The 11,111-nt window shown below is 36.8% G+C and overlaps 1 protein-coding gene across 3 annotated transcripts in view; it reads right to left on the bottom strand.

The window, feature by feature from the left end:
* Positions 1 to 2,339: 2,339 nt before the first annotated feature.
* The window catches only part of LOC103721000 (Mitochondrial inner membrane translocase complex, subunit Tim44-related protein), a 32,543-nt gene continuing 23,771 nt past the window's right edge, over positions 2,340 to 11,111 (bottom strand). For 2 of the 3 annotated variants that reach the window (XM_039132368.2, XM_039132374.2), the window contains 4 exons: positions 10,863 to 10,964; positions 10,541 to 10,609; positions 7,548 to 7,604; positions 2,340 to 2,840 (listed from right to left, as the gene is read on the bottom strand). In XM_039132368.2, the coding sequence (XP_038988296.2) occupies positions 2,754 to 2,840; positions 7,548 to 7,604; positions 10,541 to 10,609; positions 10,863 to 10,964 (315 nt within the window). In that variant the 3' untranslated portion in view covers positions 2,340 to 2,753. The remainder of the gene's footprint in view (positions 2,841 to 7,547; positions 7,605 to 10,540; positions 10,610 to 10,862; positions 10,965 to 11,111) is intronic. The other variant, XM_088715199.2, reaches the window with a different exon arrangement.

Here is an 11,111-nt window from a genome sequence, read left to right as displayed (position 1 = left end):
GTATAAAGCCTTATCTTATTTGGGAATGGTATACTCAGCAATTAATTTTGGCTTTGGGACAGTATGGTTGGAAACATCACCAGTTCTCTCCCTGGTCGTAACTAAGCTATCCATAAATAATGTCTCCGTCTTGCTTCCCTCCCCTATGCCCTGATTAGAATTGAACTTTCTCCTATCATTTGTCTCAGTAAATGCTTCTAATGTTCGAAGTACCTTTTTGTTGCTTTTCTGATGGTCTACATGGTATGCTTCTTTTCTAGATCCCCACTAGTTTCTGCATTAGGACTAGATCAACTGACTTGTATATGCCATCTATAATGAAATAAGCCAACAAGGTTGCCCTATGAAATTTCTATTTGCAAAATGCAGCATGATTTTTGTTTTAGATTTATATTTGTTTGTTGTTTATTTAATTATGGGATGTGGGGCCTTTAGGTAATTTTAGTCTCTGCAACTGGGCAGCCCTCCCATACCTCTACATTCCAAAACTTTGATGGAGGCAGGATTTGCAATAAATGGATGGATGCTACCAGCAAGCTAGCCAGGACCTTTTGTATGTACCTATCATATTGCATAAAGAAAACTCTTGGAGTATGAACACTTTGCTTCCAACGCCTGTGGCTGTAAGAAGAAGAAATTCTTATTTCCTAAAAGATTTGTGTGTAGGTAGATGATAGCATGGATTCTGGACATCTTATTCAGGTCTCTCTGTATATTTGTTGGCACAGGAATATGCTATACAGAAGAGAGATTGTATTCATTTTCTGTGAGTTTACACACAGCTTGGGATATCACCTTTGTCCACAACTCTGCACACGAGCCCCACTAACACAAGCAGGCCTTCATGTCACCTGTCACAGGGATGGGGCTTGTGAATTATGTGCCCAACGACATGAAAGGAAATATTGTTAAAGATTTTTGTCGGCTGCTTGAAGAAAAGAACAAAAAAAAAAAGAAAAAGAAAGACAAAAGATAAAAAATGAAGCTCATATTCTTGACATATTTTTTTCAAACAAAGATATTTTTAATATGATTTCCTTTCAACTTAGACTGCCTACTATAAATTAGAAAGCCATCGGAAAAAAATGGAAAAATCTTTAAAATTCCAAACATAGGATATGGCTTAGCCTAAGCAGTTGGTAGAATCCTATTGAGGTGCTTCAAGATTTTTAGAATATTACGACTCTGAGTTTGGAGCCATTTGGATGGTATGGCTCAGCTCTACAGTTGCCTGTGAAATGATCAGTAGAACAACCAGCGTGTTTAATTTGCCTACATTCATGGCCCTAAACTATCTCTAACCTGGAACTTGTGAATGAAACCTTCGAACGCTAAAACATATAGAGCTATATATCAAATTATAATAGAGTTGGATGACCATCGTATGAAATATTTATCATATGATCAGCACAATTTATTTCTTTAAGGGTAATGGAAACTATCATAATATTTTAAGACTTTTAAAGAACCACATACGCTTGTTACATTGCCCATAGCGAGATTAGCTACAACAGAGCATCTATTCCTCAAAACATTTTGCATGAACTATTACCATAAAACTTTAAAGAGATCTTCTCAATAAAACCAATTTGGATGATGGAGAACTCCAAATACCCTTAGGGAGCAAAAAGAATCAAGTGATAAAGGGATCTGCCAAGCAATCAATCCAAGCTAACACGAGGAATAAAACTAATCATCAACCAAAGTACATGGGAAAGTTTATAATTTATTCATTAGGTCATTCATATCCAAGACTTGGAAGAACGTACAGCAGAAAGTTACTTCACTTTGCAAGATTTTGTGCAGGGTTTCTTTCTCCCTTACACATATACAACCACTAGCATCACAAAGTACAATATCATGCATCGGGTGAGGCGATGACGCTGTCCCAAATCACTGAACCAGTATGGTTTGCTAGAGAAGGGTTTGCTCTTCAAGGTTTTGCCTGGATCAAGCTTGTTTTGATAGGGAGAAATGGAGAATCTCTTGTGCTTTATTACAGACAAACACAACGCACAAGGTATTGCCCAGTGGTCTCACACCTTTGCTTAACAAGCAGAGGTTCTGGATTCAAGCCTGTGGTGGTGCATTGCCAATGACTTCATCTTTCGTTGTTGTATTATCCAGTGGATCACCCTCTCAGGAAATAACAAAAAACTTAAACACTGTATCCTTGAACCAACATAATATCAGATGCATCTCTTGATTGCTAGACAAAGCATAGGTAAATATATAAGAAAAAATCAGCAAAGGCATCCTGAAATGCTGATTTCAGACCAATAACTTCAGTCATTCACCGTTCATGTGTATTCTGAACAACCAACAGAGACCTCTGATGGTTCAAGACAAAATGACAATACTCTCATCTGTATTGATTGAAGCATTAAGAAAATTATGTGCCAACAGAGACCTCTGATGGTTCAAGCCAAAATGACAATACTCTCATCTGTATTGATTGAAGCACTAAGAAAATTATGTGCTCAAACAACTTTACAAGATAAATCCTGATCCTCCAAGTCCATGAACATGGGACAGGGGGGTAGTATGCGCATTAAATAAGAGCTGGTCTCCAAAAAAGACTCAAAAGCCTGCCATAATTTCTGCCCTGTTGGAAACGAAAGATGAATTCGAAGAAAAAAAAAGGTGAGAGAACAAAAGTTACTCCCCTCCAGCATGCATGTATAGGAGCAACTTTTTCATGACACTAAGACCACGGCTTAGGACAAGTATCTTCCGAAAGTCCTTCAGACAGCCTATACTGAAAGCCGGGCACAAAGACGCCAGTCTGCCCCAGGGTGAAAGAGTGATCTCTCAAAAACCCAGATATCTTTTACAAGTACCTAAAAGACAACATATGTGAAAAGAACAAAAATCAATTAGTCCAAATATTAGTGTCATTATGGTGCTTCCAGAAGAAACACATCTATTTTAGAAATATGATGCGGAGACAAGTATGAATAGGTTAGAGCCCTTATCTTCACAATGCCTATATAACAATAGATTTTCCTATAGATTTTGTTCGATAATAACAGAGAAAGAATGCCTGCTAACTTGGAACATGGAAAAATGTTCTTGATAATGTGGATGCAAAAATCATTTGAAGCTACTTAGGCTGTGTTTGCATGTTAACCATGTATATCGATCCCCTAACTAGCTAACTAGAAAATAAAGTTATTCACTTTTTGGTTGGTGCCCCCATGCTTAGTGGATTATAATTGCACCAAAAGTGAAAAGTAAAGAGAGAAATCTCTGGGTGATTAACTTTATTTCACCCTCCTCGTGAAATAAAGTTACCCAGGTCAACCATCTTTGTGAACCTACGATAGAATAATGTTATCCACCACTTTTTGAGTAGATCTCGGCTGGAATAAATCCCCCCTATCCACCATTTAACAAGAATCCAAACACAGCCTTGGCGTACAACACGGAAAATTTTGGTTAACATACATTAAGATGGAATAGTTGCAAAGCAACCATGGAGTCTGTAGTGGGCATATGGCAAAATTGAAATGGTACTCTCCAGATCGTTATGGAAGAGCTCAGGAAAGGCATTAATTAGGAAAGAGTGACAATTGTGAATAAGATTATTCCCTCAAGTGCACAGAAGGCTAAGAAAATCCTAGTAAATAGGGGATCAAATTTAAGACATAGCATCTCAGAAATGGAGACCGACTGAGATTTTAACAGCAATTGGGTAGTATAAAAATAAAAATCTTTCCTAAGAGGAATACTAAATGATACATAATGTACTGGCAGCATTGCAAAGTTAATAAGAATTTCATTGTAAGCCTACCAAGTTGACACATATATTGCACTTGATACATGGTCAGCACAACTTGCTTAAACTTCCGAGTGCCATGAACTATATGAACTTGGTTATTGATTTGAAATAAATAATATTTTCAAAGCCTTCCCAATTTTCTTTGCATCAAAAGAGAGTTTGCCATGTGACTAGAGATCTGAAAATCAAGTAGAATTCAAATTATGAAGCAAGACCCTTTTTAAGAGGCTTTTACATTCTTTTATATTTGCTAGGAGTACTTTGTTTTCTTGTTTATCAGAAAAATAGGCTTCAATAATAAAAAATACAGAATTCTTTCAAACACACATACAACAAACCAAGCAAAAGATTCAACCCAGTTAAGGAAAAAATTGAATTCTTTAAATCCTTTTAGAACTATTAGAATTTTATATACAAGAACATGTAAATAGGTTAAATGGATCCTGATATTTGTATGATAAACTAAACTTATTTTCTAGCATCAAAAAAACTTTCTATACCTCTAAAATAAAAAAGAAGGAAGCATTGTTAGCATTAAAAATATTCAAAATAGGAAAATTGCCACCATCTAAATGTGCTTGATTTCTAGGCAAAATATATGCTATGAAATACTTATATTTAAGGAGAAAGTTAGAAAAATTAGAAAATAGATTCTACTTTTGATGTCTGATTATACACTAGCAATTAAAATAACTGACTCATTAAGTATTACAAAAATTTAGTTTCACATTTGATTGGTAAACTTGTGATTTGGCAAACATAGGAATATATGGGGGCATGGATCTAGATCACTTGAGGATACAAAAACAAATAGTTGAAATGCAAATTGCTTTTAGGGAAGTCTAAAAATGCATGCTACATAACTTGGGTTGCACTTGGCATACATGGCTTTGGTGAATGCACATAAAGGAAGGTGGGTAATGGTTGGAGTCCCACTAGGACTTGAAATGTCCTGGTTCAATATGTGGGCTAATTAAAAGGTACCAAGACATCTTATAGTGTGGTAAGCATGCAGAATTGCAGATAGTCGTTAAAAGTGCTAAGTAGGATATGTAACTTCTTCTTTTCGGTAGAAAGAGGCTTGTAGGCAATATGGGCTCAAGAACCAAGCGGTTCATGCTGAACAAAAGGAGTCAGAATTCGTGTAAACTCGGTTTGAGGGAAAAACAAGCAAACTGCATGTGGAAATGACCCAACCACTCTAGGATTAAGCAATTCAGGCATACTGGCTTCAATTCGGCCCGAACTAGCTGGTTCAAGGGCAATACCAAGCGGTACTGCTCAGGACCACCTTTTGAGACTTTTTCTCCTCTTTGGCAGGAAACAAGAGAGGGGGGGGGGGGGGGGGGGGGGGGGGGGCGCAAGTTGAGAGGTTAGGTTTGCGATCTAGATCTTTTCCACTACAAATAAATGATTTTGGGATCGCAAAATCAAACGACTCCATGTATGTGGCTTCTTCTCTCCCCCCTTCTTTTACCTTTTTCAAAAAAGCGGTCCAAAATCCCTATATAATTTGCTAAACCTAGGGGAGATTACACAAAAATTTGTGAAAACATAATGCAATGCTTGGATCATGATCTAGAGCATGAATCTCAACTCTAATATATGCATTTTAGGGTTTGGGGAATAATCTCAAAACTTACTCTCAGAAATTTGTTGAGTTCAAAAATTGGTCGATCAAATGGTGTTAGCTCGGGTTGACTTTTGGATATGATGTAGTTAATGGTTTACTCTACAACCCTAATGGATTATCTTTTCGTCTACTATTTATTTTTAAAATTAACTTTGGTAAAAACAATATTTTAAAATAAATATAAAATATGGAAAAAAATTGATACCATGTTTGTACTTGTGATATGAACATTACTACCCACAAACAATGGGTTCAATTTAGGTGTGCTCAAAGTCTACCCAAGACTAGGTCCAAAACTAAATAAATTTAAAATAACCAACAAGAATACTTCCATTCAAGTTGACTTTTTCATGTGACATACACTGATACACAAGAGCCACAGACACTCAATTTGGGACTAGAATTGAATTCATTTTATTCAAACTCATGATTCTATCATACATAATATGATATATGATCAAAGTGATTTCTCATTGACATATTATTGGTATTCTTTCAATATTATTGAAACCACGGGTGCCATTACCAATGCCAGCGCCACACACCCACCAAAACATTTTCAAAACCCCTTAAACATGGAAAAAAGTATTCATTCGAAATTCAGTTATGATAAAAAAAACTTTAAAAATTTGAGAAAACAAACAAAACAGAAAAATTATCCTAGTATGATGCTAGGATGCAGGACCATCCTAAGAATCAGGATGATACCATCCCAATGCCCTACCAACCCAATGAAATACCAGGATAGGTATTTATACCCAGTATTTCAATCCTTGAACCAAATACTTATTCCCAAGCAAACTCCCTTTGAGCTATAGGTTTCAGCAGCTCACCATTATCAATTCTAACCACTTACATTCAAAGGGTTGTTAATGTTCCCCATTAGCTTTCAATCATAACCATGATCAAGAATGTAGATAGAGGATCAGGCCAAACCCAAATAGTTGTGCAGAACTTGATTGTTATTATTATATGTAGTCAAAGTTATTTTGTTTATTTTTAGCAATTGTTTTTCTCCCTAAGCAAGCGCACTTTGGTCGAGATGAAAGGTTGACACGTTATAAGAATAGGTCAAAAGGGAGCATGTCATGAAAGACCGATAAACTTTCTTAGGAATTCCTAGACAACAACAATTCTATTACTTTAGAACAGTGATTGCCAAACCAATTCGAACGGGGTGATTTAGCCTGCACCGAATCGAACAAACACCAAGTCAGAACTGTTTAGCAAGTCAGGTTGGTTCGACTATAAAACACCTCCCCCACCCTCAGTTTGGTTTTAAGCCCCCCTCCCCCTGATTCGAGGGTTTCAATGGCATTGGACACTACTCGCTCCCTCTCGGCCATCACCAGTACTCAACCTATCCTCTTTCTCCCTCCTTCCCTCTCACTCACTTGCTCCGCTAGGGTTAGGGTTAGGGTTAGGGTCTAGGCCTCGGCCCTCCCCCTCCCTCCCTCCGCTAGGGTTAGGGTTAGGGTTTAGACCTCAACCTTCCCTCTCCCTCTCCCTCCCTCTCCTTTCCTTTCTCTCTCTCTCTCTTCCTCTCTCCTTTTCTCCCTCTCGCCCTCTTCCCCTATTTACGGTGCACCTTGAAGTAGCATGTATGGACCAATACCGTACCAAACCAATCACCGGCCGATATGACCTCCAGTACCAGTTTGGCAAACTTTGCTTGGTACATAACTAATTCATCATTTTTGTTGAACAATGGCTTAAGGAGATGTACCAATTAAACATTTTATTACTTTCTCTACATATCATGCATATAAGCAGAAAATATCGTTTCTGAGAATTCTCACTTAAAAGGCATAGAATACCATAATAAATGAAAAGATGGAAAACTAAGTTGTTATTTCACCAACCTAAGAATAACATATGTCATATGTAATAGGAAAGTACAAAAGGATAACAAGATAACTACATTGATGATCTGAACTTCTAATAGGTAAGGAAATAATCAACTTTAATTAATAACGAAGTCTTCTTCCAATTTAGCAAAAGAGTAACTTACTATATTAAGAGAAAAGGAACAAAAACAAAGTATACTACAATTTCAGCAATCTCACTAACAAGCATAAAATACTAAGAATCATACTGATCATCAAATAAGTCGGCATGGTGAAATTAATATACCTCTTTTGTCTTATCTCCAGACACAACAGCACCCTTTGAATCATAGGCTTCAAATTTCTAAAAGGAAAAGGAGAACGAAAAGGTCAACAAAACTGAAATACACAACATATCATATATCGCATGAAGAAGGACTAAACCTCCTAGGAACAGAGAGAAGAGACAGACAGAGAGAGAGAGAGAAGATACCCAACAATAAAATCCAAGATGAAGAAACAGAAAATGTAAAATGTCATGACTTATGAACTCGGACATGGAGAGGTTAAACAAATAATAGTTCAACTATTGTTCGAAGGGGATCCTTTACCTACAAAGACAACACCTTAGTACACCGAAGGTTTTGTATAATAAAAAATTGTGCTGCTTGATATACAGGTATGGTTTTGAGGGGCAGATTCTGTATTATATAGTCTGGAATTCTCTGAACTCCAATAGAGTGATTTAAGGGAAAAAAAGAAAGAAAGAATAAGAAGAAAAGAAAAGAAAAGCATTGGAGGCAATTATGTATATTATGCATACTTATGAGTATACTGCAAAGAGATTGTTATGTTTTCGACAAAAATGACCCCAAGAGTTACATTAATCAATAAAGCATTGATCATGCCCAAAACTAAAACGTGACACTTGATCTGCAAGAGAGAACACACTGTCGTATACACATTTGATCCATCAAGATGCAAAGCAATATGGACCCTGTATGAATGTGATCCAATTTTTATTAATAATTCCCTAGTATTTACACATAGCATATGCTTTTGTACATATGCTAAGTAGAAGGTAGAATATGGGTAGCAAGAGAACAACCAATAGATTTTTTGATATTTGATCTGTAGGATCAAAAATTCTGATTCAAATAAAGGTTAGGGTTCCATCCTCCAAACTTGGAAAAATGGTTAAAATTCAAAAGTTAGGTGCAAGATTCAGTCTAGTAGCAAATAAGGGCCTACCACATACCCCACAGCAGGTGAAGGATTCCTCCTCAAGACTTAGAAGAATCCTACAAGAACTGATGTTGATATTGGTGTCTGTATGTTTTTAGAAAAGGAACCTTACCTAGGTCAAAGAGTTTTACAAAAGACAAGTCTACAATTGTGGCACTGCAATGGCGCAAGTGCTTCCTAGTTGCTACTAGTAAGGAAGGATTAAAAGAAGATCATGATAGTTTTGACACGCTATGTTAATACAAGAGAAAAAGAAATGAATACCTTGCTTAGTTAGTTATTTTCTTACTAGTCAACAATTACCACAACAGTCAGGACTTGGGAAATTGGGGACAATGCTATAGAGGTTTCATTTGTCAAGCTTAGTCAATAATTAAGGACTAAGTGTCAATTCACATGATATTGTATCCTACGACAATTTCTCTGGCAGCTTATAGGCCAGTGCACGCCTCTGTACCATCTATGATGATCAAATATACTGCATAATGGCCTACTAGTGTGTATTCCTTCAACAGAAACAGTATGGCCTGATATATAGCATTATGGGCTTCTACCCTTCTTTCTCATTTTAACCATGTGCCAAAACATTCTAAACAATCATATTTCAGTTCCAAGCTTTAAATTAATCCTAAAATCGGACAAAACTATCATCTCATATCAAACCAAACGCTAGAAATTGAGGCAACCTACAACTTATGAGATTCCCATCAAGGGTTGAAATACCCGTACCTATACCCATATTGTGGCATACTAATATGGTATGGAGTATGGACCAATGCAATATGGTGCCATAACAATATATGGCAAGGTCCGCTGAACCGGTATCGGGACCCATGCCGGTCGGCGTCCGGTACGGTTCAGTATCGATTCGGTGCCAAACCAAACCGGTAGGATGTGTCAGTTCACGGATCGGCACCTCCTAATTTTTTTTTAGTAGCACGCGCCCTATACAAACTTTATTAGGTACGCCAGATAGACATCATCAGCCTAGCTCCGATGCTTTGCTTTTTTCAAGCTCTCTCATTCATTCACCATGACTTCATTCCACAACAAATAGCATCTTCTTTCATCATAGTATGACCATAGAACATTCATGGCTTGATTCTCATTGTTTTTAGACAGGAAGGAAAAGTCCTCTACAACTACCAGTGTGGCCTTTTCAGGTTCTGGATACTCGCATTCTGTTGAGCGAGATTGTTCTTTTGCAGTTCTCAAAAAATTTAATTGGTAATCACTCTTTTCAAACTTTTTCTATGAATTTAAGTCTAATTTATTTTTTTTATGTTTCTTGATGTTTTTTGATGTTTTTTTGAATTTAAGTCTAATAATGCCACAATGCTACTTGACTCAGGGCGAACCGATCGGTTCTGGCAGGTTCTGGCTGGTTTCAACCGATTCTGGCCCGAAAAGGACCGGTTTCGGCCGGTCCCATTGCAGTTTCGGCCCGTAACCGTTTCCTATTAACGAACCGGTACTGCCTGAACCAAGCGGTTTGGCCCGATTCGGCAAACCTTGATATATGGTATGTCTCTTGGTATTGGAACAATGCTAATGAGGTGATATAGTATTTTTTTCCTGACATGGCTCGGTCCTTAGGGGCATCTGGCACTAGTACCTTGCTGGTTTAGTAAGATATGGCCACTATGGTCTAGTTCTCATTGGTAATTAAATCCTTGATTCCCATAGTACTACTAGTGGATGAGTTTCACAGGTATTTCTCATAGATTGAATACTTACATGACACCTAAAATATGTTCAGCATCACATACCATGCCAACACCTTACATACGCTGGAATGGAAAGATAGAAAATTCTATAAAACAATTTGCAATTAGCATGGCAAGAGTAACCAAATTTTTCAATATTAACCACAAGGAAGTGATCTAAATTCTTGCCCCATAAAATAATTAAAGAGTATTAAGTTAAAATATACAATTCAATTACAAGAATAAAGTCAAAGAAAATACTATAAACTTCAATCATGATGAGGGTAAAAACACACTAGCATGACTATTCTGTATGGTAAACAATGTTCAGAGCTCAAGGAGATCAAACCTGCTTAGTAACAAATTCAATTGTAAGCTGTATGAAAGCTTTATCAAGATCATTTTTGTCTAAAGCAATCTGCAGAGGAAACATGATTCAAGTTATTGAGATGAATTGGCATCAAGTCAATCCCAATATTTACAACATTTTCTTTAACGTGCCATAAGCACTTCAACAGGTAGCATTTACTGGATAATCATGGTTTTATCTAACTTTGTAAAATTTAAGTTCAATCATGTCAGCAATTCCAATATACTTGTTGGCCGCTAGGCCATAGGCAAGGAACCAATTGATCATAATGTGGATTTTAAAAGCTAAAACTCCATCTTACCATTCGAGCCCGCAATGTCCGAATACTGACCACAGGTTCAACTAATTCCCAGTATACAAAACTCCATATAGATTCTCTCCGCTTTAGTTCATTCTTGAGTGTCTTTAACCAAAATAGCAATAGCAAGATGTTACATATACAATCAGAAACATGATTATAATTTTCCTACAATGAAATACTGCTTATAATATACAGGGTGCAAACCAGAATCTTCCATAATATGCTAAAATAAAGAGCTTGATTATGGGA

The sequence above is a fragment of the Phoenix dactylifera genome, chromosome 2, assembly GCF_051530095.1.
Source record: "Phoenix dactylifera cultivar Ajwa chromosome 2, Ajwa_hap1_PhDact_Kaust_v1.1, whole genome shotgun sequence".
NCBI lineage: Eukaryota > Viridiplantae > Streptophyta > Magnoliopsida > Arecales > Arecaceae > Phoenix > Phoenix dactylifera.
This window is presented reverse-complemented; position numbering and strand designations above follow the sequence as displayed.